Source organism: Platalea leucorodia (genome assembly GCF_965183815.1).
Source record: "Platalea leucorodia genome assembly, chromosome: 14".
In the NCBI taxonomy this organism is placed as follows: domain Eukaryota; kingdom Metazoa; phylum Chordata; class Aves; order Pelecaniformes; family Threskiornithidae; genus Platalea; species Platalea leucorodia.
This window is the reverse complement of record NC_138836.1, coordinates 1,980,553-1,994,018: the sequence shown is the minus strand read 5'-3', so window position 1 is coordinate 1,994,018 and position 13,466 is coordinate 1,980,553. Positions and strand designations below refer to the sequence as shown.

General features: G+C 51.4%; 1 protein-coding gene across 1 annotated transcript; it reads left to right on the top strand.

Annotated features, from left to right (window-relative positions):
- Positions 1-5,486: 5,486 nt before the first annotated feature.
- Positions 5,487-10,151, top strand: LOC309597314 (melanin-concentrating hormone receptor 1-like; the record flags this gene model as incomplete). The annotated part of the gene is made up of 2 exons (XM_082326571.1): positions 5,487-5,544; positions 9,103-10,151. 2 exons carry the CDS (start codon positions 5,487-5,489, stop codon positions 10,149-10,151), a joined length of 1,107 nt encoding a protein of 368 aa, XP_082182697.1.
- Between the last annotated feature and the right edge of the window lie 3,315 nt (positions 10,152-13,466).

Here is a 13,466-nt window from a genome sequence, read left to right as displayed (position 1 = left end):
CTAATGAACTCCCGGCTGATAACAAATGCTGATTGCTGGAACGTCTGTCTCTGCTCTTAGCATTTAACAGCCCAAGGGGCTAAGTGGTTTACCAATTATTGTTTTCATAAGTGAGCATCATCTTTTTCATTATCATTTTAAAAGGTTCCCACCTCTTCCAGTGCCCTCAGCCGTTGCCTCCAACCCCGGCAGCCGTCCCCGCTCCCGGCGGCGGCACGGGGCACAGATGGCTGAGTCGCCAGGGGGAAGCGGCGAGGGAAAACATCTGGCTGCTCCAGCGACCCGACTGCCGAAGCGAGCGGAGCTTTTCCTAGGGCCCGCAGGTCCACGTCACGAGGGTTTCCCATCCCGTGCTACCACCGCCAACAGCTCCCCTCTCAACACAAGACTTCAGTCTCACTTGTGATTTATTCCTTATTAATTTTACAGGGTTTGTGCTTCTCCACATCTTCTCCAACCTAAGAATTCCCTGGGAGATGCTGTATCAAACACTTTACAGGACTTTAGGTAGATTCAATGTACCGCAGCTCAAAAATCAGCTATTACTGCTTTCCTCCCTGCTGCCCCTGCTCAGGATCAGGCAGCAGGATTGCAGTCTCTGGTTATAAAACACCACCTCTTTTTTTTGATAGCTCTGTCATAAATCCTCACGCTTGGATTTGCAATTTCATGTGACAGCTCTTTCCAGGCACCGACTGGAGTTTCTCTCGCCTCCCTGACTTGAACCTCTCAGGATTTTTAGTTTTGCTTCATCTCAGATCTGTAATTTCCATTTCCCAGTTCAACACCGTTCTCATTGAACAGGGCGGCAGAGCGCTCATTTTGGGTTGGGCAGACGGCTGTTCTTGGTCACTGACCCCCCTGCATCAATCCTCCTGCTCTGCCTCCTCTTGAGCCCCGTGCGCTTATCTGCGAGCCACAGATCTCAGCCAAAACTTTTCCCCCCCTGTTCAGACTCAGAAGGAATGGGGGTTACAGCCGCCTCCTCCTTGCGCCGATGCCCGTTCTTGTGAAAGGGAAGCACGGTGACTAACCCCGTGCCCTGCAGCAAGATTCGCCTCCCTGAGGGCTCCTGGCTCTTTCTGGCAGATGCCGAGAGCTGCCGGCAGCTTCCTACGTCCGCCGACGGGATCTGCCCGCTTCCCCGAGCGCACGTCCCATCCCCGACTGCAGCACAGCGGCTGCAGGCAGCCGTGGAGCCCGTCAGCCTCTCGGCTTCCCCGTCACAGGGCAAGCCCTGCTGGGCCCCTTCTCGTTATTTTTGGCCGCGCTTTTGTCTCTGGGATCCTCTAACCTTTAGCAATGAAAACAAAACCACAGAAGGCTCCTGCCCTGGCCTTTGGCTCGCTGCGAGCAACCGGGATGGGCAGAGGCCGAAGGCTAAAACCCCGAAGTAGCAGCGTAGGACTGGGATGAGCCAGGACTGACCAGGCAGCTCGGACCTCTCACGTCAGGGGCAGGAAGGCTGCGGGGAGAGAGGCAGTGGTCATCTGGTTCCAGATAAATGCCAACTTTGTGCTAATTAATTAGAAATGCAGTGTGGATAACAAGAGGGTTTAGATGATTGCTTAGCTAAGTATTCCTGTAAAGCCACGTGTGGCTACCGAGCAGCTGAGAAAGGGAATTCGCCCTGCTGCGTTCATTAGAGACGCCCACGTGTAAGGGAAAGCGGAGTCTGGGAGGTGGGAAATTGGGGCTCTGCTCACAGCTCAGTCTCAGGCCACGGCTCCGTGTTCATTAATGCCAGCTCGGGGCAGTACCGGACCGCACGGGAGCACTGATCTGAATCGAATCAGGCATCGAGACATGACAGCAACTTCTTTCCCATCAGCCAGACTATACATGCAGCGCACATCCAGATCGATGACAGCAAGGCCTGAGTCACCATCAAGTTGCCTTGACAAAGCTACTGCTTCAAACCTTCGGGTTTTCTGTGGTTTGGGTTTGTTTGGTTTGGTTTTTTTTAATCAAATGATTACATTCAGCACACATCCCTCTGTGGGGATACAAACAGTTGTGCTGGGATAATCATTGCAGAAAGATGGATAAGGCGCTGCCTAAGCCAGTGCTGCTGTTGAGAGAATTACTGTCAATTTTTGACCTCAAGCTCAGCATGTGGCTTTAGGGAAATTATTTAACTTTGCCACATGACATTTTCCTTCCCTGCAGGTGAGAAATGATAGCAAAGACTCACTTTCCAATATAAAGGGAGGGAAAACGGATCAGTAGTTGGAAACTACTTTACCAATCGTGCCTGAAAAGGCGTGAGACTGATGTGCAGCTCTCGGACAGAGACAACAATATTCAAGCACTCAGCCAGCACGGAGGGTCGATGCACCACGTCTAACGCATCCTGAAGGAAATCATCCCCACCCCTAAGGCCGCTGCAAGGGCGAAACTTCACCCATTAGGCATTTGATCAACATAAGAGCTAAGCAATAAAAATGCAGAGGCCTGTTCTGTACGTCTGGAGCTGTGAGTAAGGAGACCGGTGAGTTAGAGGCGGGGATTTGCAACTTGGCTTTTAGTGAAGGCTCCTCTCTCCAGAGTGCAAATCAGAGTAGTAGCTAGGCGCTAAATAAATATTTAGCGAATGCAAAAGTCTCCATTTAATGAGGAATTATTTGGTGAAATGAGCTGGGGAAATGGTTTCAGTAGCGCAGTAACAGAAGCCGGCGCTGCATTCTGCCCCATGGGACGCTGTGGTTCTACTCGTGTTGCGTAAGACAGGATCTCCAGCTGGGACAGACGTGGGAAATATAACTCCTTGCTGAAATGCAAGAGCCTTTCAGGGTTAAACCACTGTTGGACCAGCCAGATTTGTTCCCTAGTTGCAGAATTTGCCTAGCAGCAGCTTTGGAAGATTACTATCTTTCTTCATAACAGCGGTGTTGCAGACAGGATGGTCTAAGGCACTGGTGATGCCAAGCTTGTAGGAAGAAGCAATTTTTTTTCTTTTATGGTCGAGGGCTGAGCTCCATTTCCACACCTTTATCTACATCATTAGGCTGACGAGATGGCAGTTCCTTGCTTAAATGTTAATTACTATATCTGTCTTTTAAGATATGTTTTCAAGGGGTTAGTGCCTCAATCTTCCCTGTAATTACATGGAGTGGTTAGTACAACTCCTCAGCTACATCCCAAGGTCCCTGGAGAGCTCGTCCCTGCTGCAGTTTCCAGTAGATGAGCACTCACAGAACTAGTCCTTCAGAGAGATGCTCTGCTCAAGTGTTCAGCCAGATAACGAGCCGATTACTGTGCCTGCTCCTCCTGGCAACAGCCAGCTCTGTGCACAGCCAGGCTGTGCCTCACCAGTCGCTGCCGTTCGTATTCCTCTGCTTCTCTCTACCCCTTCCAACTTGGCGGGGCTGGTTTTACAGAGCCCAGCCCCTCTTTGGGGCAAGACCTTCCATAGATCATTGACAGAGCGAAAAGGGAGAATCAAACCTTGTCAAAGCCTGAATATAAAAGCCCAGTAATAAAACAGTCACATAACCATGCTGTGCAGTGACAAGTGCTGAGCACGGCCTTGTCGTTGCAGCTACGATGTGTGCATCAGGGATGGAGCAGCTGTGGTTTATCATGCCCCTACAGCTGAGGAGAAGGAATTACAGCTCCCTCAAATGCAAGGCAGTTTCTAAGCCAACAACAATATTTGAGATTGCAAATTAAAAATAATGCTGTGCTTTGGAAATGGCTAAATTTAAATGTCAGGTTCTTTCTTTGAAAGCTATAAGATAGCTAGTTCCTCTCCAGGGAAAGTGAGTAGGAGCTTGTCAACGCAGGGAAAATGTTTGGAACAGCAACTGCCCACCAGTTTCCCATGCAAACACTCATACTCTGTACTTAAAGACTAGATTAAGCAAAATTACAGCAAGGCACCAAATTGTGCAGGTTCAAAACTGTCTTATACACCATAGATATCTGCCAGGGAAAAACCTCTTGGGCAAATCACTGACTGAGGCAATTCCAGAGACTCAGCAAAAACCTCACAGCACAGCAGCCAAATCGGCCCCAGCCTGTCTCCAATTCCTAAGAGCTACCATGCCTGGGTGAAGCGTGCTCCAGATTTCTGCCTACCGCTGGTCCGCTGGAGGACAACCTAATAATGATGAACTCCTTTGGCTTGCACAGTAAAAGGCCCACACTGAAAATGCTGCTGCCAAGTCTGGCTTACAGCCCATGCTGGGATTGTTGCTGGTACGTGTGCTGGACCTCATTTTTAATGGTATAGATCGCTTCTAGTCCTGACTGATACAGCCTTATGAAGCTCCAAAAGATGGCCCCTACAGTTGGTGCCAGCCTTTGCAACTACAGAGAACGAGACAGAAGCAAGGGAGATTTCCAGACAGACAGATGTACTTTTTATGAAGCAAACCCAATCCCCTACACTGCACTCAGACACAGACAAAAAGCTGCCTGTTGCTGCTGGTTTTCTTGCAGACTTCTGACATGATACCATGCCTTTTCAGTGCAGGAAATGCTCAGAGGTACAGAATGATCCTTTCGCCCTGGTAACATGGGGTTTATCAAACCGTAATGGAGGAACCCAACTCATGTATAAACAGCAGGCAAGAAGCACAACAAAATCATCAGCTCAAAGCCACAGAAAAGAGCAGGCTACTGCTCTGGCAAGGCATAAAAAAAGAGCAAAGCAGTTTCTCAAAACCCAAGGGGGATTCCTGCCTAGTATTTTTAAGGCCAAAAAATAGAACACAAATAAAATCTGAACTAGCAATAGAGCTAATTTCTGGAGCCAGGAAGCAAATGAGCTGTGGCAAGAAGTGGAACAGCAGAAAACAGCAGAGAATTAATTACAAGTGAAGTGTCTCAGGTTGGAATTAGACTTAGAGGGGTCACAGGGTCAAAGCAACAGTTTTCAGTGGGTAATTTGGTGTCTTGACATCCCCCAACCCTACTAGCAGGGATGTGCCCGTGACTCAGGGATGAAAAGCGCGTGTGTCTCTGCAAGAGAGAAAGATACACACTGAAGGCAGGAGATCAGAGCTACTTAAAAGATAAAATCTGCTATTCCTCTCCTACTGACGATAGCGAGCGCAGGCTGGCTGTAACTGGGAGGGCGCAGATCCCAGCCATCCCTTCGGGGGCGGCATGGGGAGGGGAGGTGATGTGAAGGGGCGCTGGCAGCCCCCTCCCACTCGAGGAGGGCAGCTCCCCCCGGCCCCGCTCGGCACCAGCATTCCCTCCCGCCCCACGGCGGCGGAGGGATGCTCTCAGCCGACGTGGCTGGCGGAGTCAGCTGCTCTTTGATGTCAGTACCTGCTCCGGGCTCGGCGGGGCGGGAGTGGGCGAGCGGAGCCGAGCCGCAGCCTCTGCTCGCCGGCTGCGGGAGGGCTCCTGCCTCCCACACTCTGCCCGGCCCCGGCGGGGAAAGGGCGGGGGGGGGGGGGCACCCCATCGCCACCGCGGATCCACCGAGGGAACTTGCCCAACTTTCTCCATCCCTGGCACCGGGGCTCACTGCCATGGCCCCCGCCAACTCCTCCCGCAACTTCTCCGCGCCGGAGGCTCGGAACGGCTCAGGTGAGCAGGGGCCGCGCGGGGCGGAGGCGCCCTCCCCGGCGGGGCGCCCGCGCTGGGGCCGGGGCGGGGGCGCGGGGAGCTTTGCGGGGGAAAGCCCGCCCGCACATTCCTCTTGCGCCGCTCTGCAGCGCTGAGCCCGGCTTCGCTCGTGCTCAGCGGGGCTGCGGGGGGCCGGTACCCCATGAAGCGGGAGAGGCTGAGCACAGGGGCACGGCCCCCCCAGCACCCCACCCCCGGGCCGCGGCCGGGGCCAGCCGCCTTCAGCACCCGCGGGCGGGCGGACAGCTCCGGGCTGCGGGCGCCGCGCGGGCGGGCGGGGCTCAGCCCGCCGGGCGCTGGGGAGGCCCCGGGCCCGGACCTCCCTCCCGGGACACCGTACAGCACCCAAAGAAAGCCCGACCACCGCCGCTGGCCCCTGGGGCTTGAAGCGATTCGCTGCCTTTTGGCTGCGAGACAGTAATAACTCCGGCAGCCCGTTGGTCTGAGCTGCAGAGATGAACCAGCCCAGCTAGACAGGGAGGGGAACGGAGCACAGAACACGAGACATCACTGGAGAGAGAAGCAGAGATCCCCACCGGTCTCCTGTTTTCTCCATGCTACCGCTGTTCCCAAATCAATGGTTTAGGGTCAGGCAGACCAGTTCTCAGTGCTGTAAGTTGGTGAAACTCTTCAACAGAAGGTGTTTTATACGTGGTCTGCCTCCCTCTCCACCAGCATGTCCTTTATAAACTGAAAGTGTGCCTTAGGTGCTTCCTTCTGAAATGCAGTAGACAGTTTCTTATGTATCGGGGCACGGCTGAGGACAACCACCACCTCAGAGAAAAAAAAAAAATTTAGGCCAGTCCTCATTCAGTTCACATCGTCCCTTTGGGACTTTTAAGAGTAATAGAACAGCCACAGATCTACAAGCAAGGACAAATCAATGCCTGAAGTAGCTGTTTCAGTAAACAAAGTCCAGCCACTTGGATATGCACAGAAGCAGCACTGAAAATTCAGATTCAACCACATCTCTTGAGATGAAAGAGGCTTTAGAAGAGAGGTAACTTTTGATTATTTGACAGTCATGCACTTCTGACTCCCACCCATAATACACACACAGACTACAGCTTCACACTAGCTTCCAGCTAATAACACTTCAAAGTCCTGCTTGTACAAATACCAACAGCAGGAGAGATGCCGCAGCACTATACAGACCACCTTTCGCACGAAGCCTTTGGGCTCGCACACGTTGTGCTCTAAGGCCAGCTGAGCTCATTCCAAGTGCTACAGGGTCACCATGAGCACTCTGTTGATTATACTGCAGGAAAAGGACATTTTGTCCCAATTTCCAGCTAACCAAGTGGCCTTTATGGTTCACTCATACAATCCATTCCCACCACATTCATAAACTTTGGGGCTAAAAGAGAGGAGAGCAGAGCTCATAATAGCTACATGTAGAACAGCAGGACCACAGTTGTAGTCTTCCAATTTCTAGTCTGCCATCTTCAAGCATTAAGGAGGTGCGAGATCTGTTTGGACGTTCAGGAGATGCACAGGCTGGATGCTGAAGAGTAAGTATCAGGTCTCAAGAGGGTGCTGATGACTATGTTATCTACCAAAAGCCACGTAACACGGGGCATTTCCTTGCATTAATGAGCAGCTGGGAGGAACAGGGACCATTTAAACCCTCATGAATAGTCTGGACCAGGCTTTTTTGTCTAATCCAACTAAGCCTGGCTTTCACCTTCAGGCCCCTGCCCCACTGGCTGCTTTCTGTCATCTGCATAGGGGCTTTCCAATAAACTGGTGCAGCAACAGCTCTACTGGATTCTGACCTTGGCCTTGCTTATGCCTAAGCTGGCTGCTTCCTAGTGCCAGAAGGACTGAGGCAGTGGCAGCGCATCATGTCCCACTTCTAAGAGCACTGAAATATTACATACGGTTGATACGACACACACTTTTCCAGCCACGGGCCAGGCCAGCGACATAGCCCCAGTTATCTTGCCAATTCAGCCAAGCTTCTCTGTCACACCAAAGTAAATCCGGAGAAGCTTGTACCTAGGAATTCTAGAGGTCAAAGTCGGCAAATACCACCTCAGCAAACAGATACCACTTTGGCAGCGACACCACCTTATGAGTATCTCTTATTTCACTTAATCTCATTTTCAAGGTTTCCCTAGGTTCTGTTGGAGGAGACCTCGCCACTTCTCCTACAGGCGTAGGCTGCCAAGGAGATGGAATAGTGCAGTGACTGAAAGCATCGCCAATTAACACCACATTGAATCATCTGCAATTCAATGAAAGACACATGCAGGCTCGGCTTAGGGGCTGTCATGCGTGTCTTTGTAACAGCCACACAAATAACTCACACAAAGCCTTCCCCGAGAAAAAAACAACAACAAAAAAAACCCAAAACAGGTCCCATAGGAGAGGAGTAATGAGATGAAATGAGATTTGCCTCCGCTGAGAAGGTGATTTAAGACTCCATCGCACACTGTACATGGCAGTCTTGCAGAACGGAGAGCACCACAATCAGTGCCTCAGACACCACCTTCTGTGCCCAGGAGCAGAAATCCCTCTTGGCTGGCACTGAAGGCTTGTGGCTTCAAAATGTGATTTTAAACCCAGGCTGGGGACAAGGCAAATGTGAATTTGATTGCTTGGGCCTCCCACCCCAAACAGCAACAGTCAGGAATCAGTGCTAATAAGCTAAGTATTATCAGGCAAGAATTTTGCCTTGGAAGTCCACCTTCATCCAGAACCCAGAGAAAGCAGCTTTAAGCCACGTGTTTCTCCATGTACAACTAGGGCATTCCCTGTTGAAGGGCCACTCTGAAACATACTCTCAAAACCCTCTCTGGCCCCACACCTGGATTTCTTTCTAGAAAAGAAACTAGAGAAAGGGAGAGGGGCAGGGAAGGAGGAGGGAAAGGAGTGCATGCTCTGGCCTAACCCTGACAACAGAGGTGGGAGACAGCCAGGGTACAGTCCCGGATCTCACAATACAGATAAACATTAGTTATCTGCCTGCGCGGTCAATGAACTGTCTCGTACTGCACAACAGAGAAACCACCCAACAGATGAGCTGAAGCTTTCTGACAACAGCTTGAGCATTGACTATAGCCAGATTTTGGCACCCACGTAGAGGCTTACTTCTCTGATGTGGAAAGCACCAGCTGCCTCACCCACTCCCCTCAAAATGGCTGGACACCCAGCACTCCCTGGAAGCAAAGTCACCATCCGCTCCCTGTCAGATACTGGCAAGTGCAGAGGCACACCAGCCTGATGTTAGTGCCCTAAAAAGAGCTGGGGAGGTTCAAGTCAGGACAGAAGTACATCAGGAGAGCTGAGGAAAGAGGCCTACGCATGGCCAGATTTGGGTGGTGTGTTGCATGCATCGGGTGGCAGAGGAGGAAGTGTCAAATCCCCAGCTAAGCCTCTCCAAGTACAGCAGAGGGTCTTAAACATCATTCCAAGCTACATCTTTGAGAGGGATCCAGCTGCAGGACAGGGCAAGCACACAGGGATGCAAAGAAGTTGCCTCTGGGTTGCACTCATGGCTTTTGTTTGTTTTGGCAGTAACAGAGAAGCCAGCACCCTACACCAACGTGATCATGCCCAGTCTCTTCAGCATCATCTGTTTCCTGGGCATTGTGGGGAACCTCATTGTCATCTACACTATCGTCAAGAAGAAGAAGCTGAGATGCAAACAGACCGTGCCTGACATTTTCATCTTCAACCTCTCCATTGTGGACCTCCTCTTCCTCTTGGGCATGCCTTTCCTCATCCACCAGCTCCTAGGCAATGGCTCATGGTATTTTGGAGCTCCCCTATGCACCATCATCACTGCCCTGGACACCAACAGTCAGATCACCAGCACCAACATCCTTACAGTGATGACACTGGACCGTTACCTGGCAACTGTCTACCCTCTAAAATCTACCTACGTCCGGACCCCGTGCGTTGCAGCTCTAGTTATCTGCTTGGTGTGGCTCCTTTCCTTCCTGACCATCATTCCTGTGTGGATGTACGCAGGTCTTATGCCTCTGGAGGATGGGACTGTCCGCTGTGCTCTCTTGCTTCCCAACCCAGAGACTGATATCTACTGGTTCACCCTCTATCAGTTCATGCTGGCATTTGCTGTGCCATTGATTGTGATATGCGTGGTCTATTTTAAGATCCTCCAGCACATGGCCACCACTGTGGTCCCATTGCCCCAAAGAAGCCTCCGGGTACGTACCAAGAAAGTCACCCGCATGGCAGTTGCCATCTGCTCTGCCTTTTTTATTTGTTGGGCTCCCTTCTACATCCTCCAGCTGGTTCACCTCGGCATCGACACGCCATCCATGGCCTTCTTTTATGCCTACAACTTTGCCATTAGCTTGGGCTATGCCAACAGTTGCCTCAACCCCTTCCTCTACATTACCCTCAGCGAGACCTTCAAGCACCAGTTCTTAGTGGCCATCCGCCCTGCAAAAGAGCCACGTCGCAACAGCAGCTCTGTCAACAACAACAGCATGACAGAGGCCAGTGTGTGTCTAAAACTGGCACCAGAATCTACTCAGCAGACTCAGTTTCTGGAGGACTTTTCCCCACATTCACTGCCTGTGACTGTGGCTGTTCACTAGGGCACTCTGAAGTGACCGCAGCAAAAATCCATCAGATCTATAAGTCAATGGAGAAGCAGAAGCTGCAGGCAATTCTGGGGGAAGTGTATGAACTACCAACTTCCACCTCCAAGAGTCCAGGTGCCTCCCTTTTTCATTGCAGGGCTCTGCTCCTGCACGGCCCTTGGCCTACGAGATGCTGCATCCTGCTGCTTCTTTCCACTCCCGCACGAGAGGATTCTATCACACAAGACATTGGGCTCCCCAAAACGATGGATGGAAAAGAGAGAAAGGACAGAAAGAGGAGTTCAAGGGGGAATATTCACCCTGGAAGAGTAAAACCTCTATTGACAACGCTGACCAGGGATTCCCTGCCTCTTGTCCTGACCAGGGTACCTAAGCAGCATGCCAACATAGAGCTTCTTCGTTCAAAACTTGAACCTTTGAAACACAATGTCATATATTTATTTTTGGTAAGAAATCTGACCTGCAAACTTTGATGGCTGCGCTCATATCCTAGAAGCAAACCGCAGAGAGAGATCTTGGGGCCAGAAGTCTCACCTAAGTCTGCCACTTGGCCTTTTGGTCCAGCCCTGCCTGCCTCCAGCGGGCTGTACTGTTTGGCAACCAAGACATTTTCAAGAACTGGTTAATTTTTATGCTCATCCTAAATATTTCAAGCAAAATCAGGCAGACAACCAACCGCGCTGCTTCAAGGGACTGCAAACAATTCTCAAAACTACTGCTGCTAACACCAGATTTGTGGCTTTTCATGCCAATGAGCCTATTTTCACACTGCTAGTTCCTCATGCTGCTCTTGTGCCTCGCAGTCTGCATGGCCATCGGGGAACCGCAGGTGGAGGGTTTTAAACACGACTAAAAACACCATGTGCAGAGATCTGTGGAGTGAGAAAATGTGAAGAGGCAGCTCAGAGGAAGCAGGGTTGCTTATGCAGCTTCCTTAAAATAACAAATGCTTTACAAAGTTAAAAGAGGGAAAATTAAATGTCTGTGTTTTGTATATGCGGCTTTAACAGTCGGAGATTAGGAAATAGTTTTGCTTATTACAAAGACTAGAGAAAAGACAGCACAGACCAGCGTAATGCGGGGATTACACCGATAGCCTGCGCAGGGCTCCCAGGGCACTGTGCAGGCATTGTTCAACACTTTGTCAAACATGGAGGAACTGGTTACTGTAGATGAATTTAATATAAAGCAGAATTAAAAACATCAAAGAGCACAAAAGAATTCCTTACCACGCTTATGGTTTCAAGCCGCCAGCCACCCGCAACGTACCCAGAACAGAAATCCACCCTTACACAGCTACACAGCAAAACCGTGCCGCTGCACAGGACTCCAAGCCACGCGCACGCCTACGGGCGCACCTAACGCACACACACCACGCTCGCGGGGATTCTGAAGTACAGCCAACACTTCAGCCTACACCCCACGGAGAACACGCGGCCACTCGCTCACCTCCGGCGATCAAAGCAGGCTGGTGTGCAACACCAGCCCTTTTGACGTCATCGGATGCAGCGCGTTGCTTTTCGAGTCACTGAACAAACCTCATAGCAGGGTCTCTCTGTATTTTCACCCCAGGCTCTACCAGCCTGCGCCCACCGCAGCAGCTCATCCACACCGCGACTGCACGGTATCTCGTCAATTTTTTTGCCTCCATTTCCCTGGGCAATAAAGCCAGACAGACACGCACGGAGCTTTCAAGCTTTATGACTTTAAAATCTTTGCCCTATTTTAACTGCCAGGAATTGTCACCTGTGCTGGTGTTCACGGAGCTGCTTTGCTCTTTGGCCAGCACTCTCCCCGAAGGGCTCGGGAGCGAAGGTCGAGGCAGATGCGTGCTGTGCCAGGCCAGACCCGCTCTCGGGACAAGGGAAGCTATTGCGTTACCTTTCTCCCATAAGGAAGTGAAGGGGAGGACTGGCACGCTTCGCCGTGGAACGAGATGGTAACGGTTGGGTGGGTTGTGCTCTTCCTCTAACACCAGCAATGAGGAAAGCATGAGCGAAGTGAAAACAGACTGAGCTGTCAGGGCTCTCAGAGAGCACACTGAAGATATTATCTTGCTTACAGTAAAGGTGTTTATCATTGAACTAGTCTGTTCCTGTCTGAAGTGAGTCAGTCTGACCCAGCGCGGCCAAGCCACGTGCCAAAAACCACGGGGGCACCCTGGGCTAACCCAGAAGGGCGGCCAGCACCGGGAAGGGTCTTTGTGGGGCAGACCTTTTCCAGGTCTCATCACACTGAAGTCGAGGCACGTACGCAGGCATCTTCCCAGGCTGAAGTCCTTTTAGATCTCATTTATGTGAGGGGGAAAGCCATGCAGAGAGACCTGGTCCCGACACCAGGGACAAGGCTTCCCATTTAGCAGGCGTCCCAGCAGAGGGACCTGCCCCTTCCCACCACCTTGCAAAGGCTCATGGTTTCCATTCCCCCATGTTCCTCCTGCCTGTCCCCAAGGGGCTTCCTAACCCAGATGTCTAAATGCTGGCGGGGGGGTCCCCTCCCTTTCTGTATATACCCATAAAAGCTGTGGCAAATGCACCTCGGGAAGACAAGGATGTGAATACCTGTGGATGGGCTGGGAGGTTGGGAAGAGAGGTACAGACAAAGGAAACTAGCAAAGAACACAGGCAGCCTTTTGCCATCTTCCCGAAATCACCCCAAAGCACAGGGCAAGATGCACAAAAGCCTCTCCTTTGAACACAAACCTTTTGATCGAAGGCCTTCAGAGGTGTCCCCCTGCCTAGGGGTAAGGTAAGGACTTCAGCAGCTACACAGTCTCTGTGCACCTTGCTGTGACCTATTCCAAACACCCTACCCTTTTCCCCTGTTTTTCAGAGCCAGCTTTGTTAAGTTGGAGAATCTGTTGACGTTCTGGTTTGCGTTCAGCTTTTCTCTTTGTTTATTCTGCTCTTTGTATTTATTATGTGATCCCTCCATCTCAGTGCCTTGGTTACTGATTGCAGAGCCTGAATAAAAGGCATCAGTAAGTAGAAGAGGACGCAGCTACTCATGCGGAGATAGGCAGCTGAAGTGCCGCGAGGTCGGCCCGAAAGGCGCGGCGAGAAGGGCGCAGATAACGCAGCGTGTTTCCCCGCAGCCCTGCCTCCCGCACGCAGCCCGTGGTCTCTCTTGCTCGAGAGAAACGAAGGGAAATCCAGCTAAATAACCAGGGGGAAAACCACCCCCAAAACCAAAGGGGGATAGAAAGAAACCATTCTGTCTAGTTGTTCGGATCAACAGCCTGCTACACTGGATGAGACAAATTTCCTCGGCTCTTTTTGCCAGCACTTCTCCCGTGTGTTCGCGAGCTGC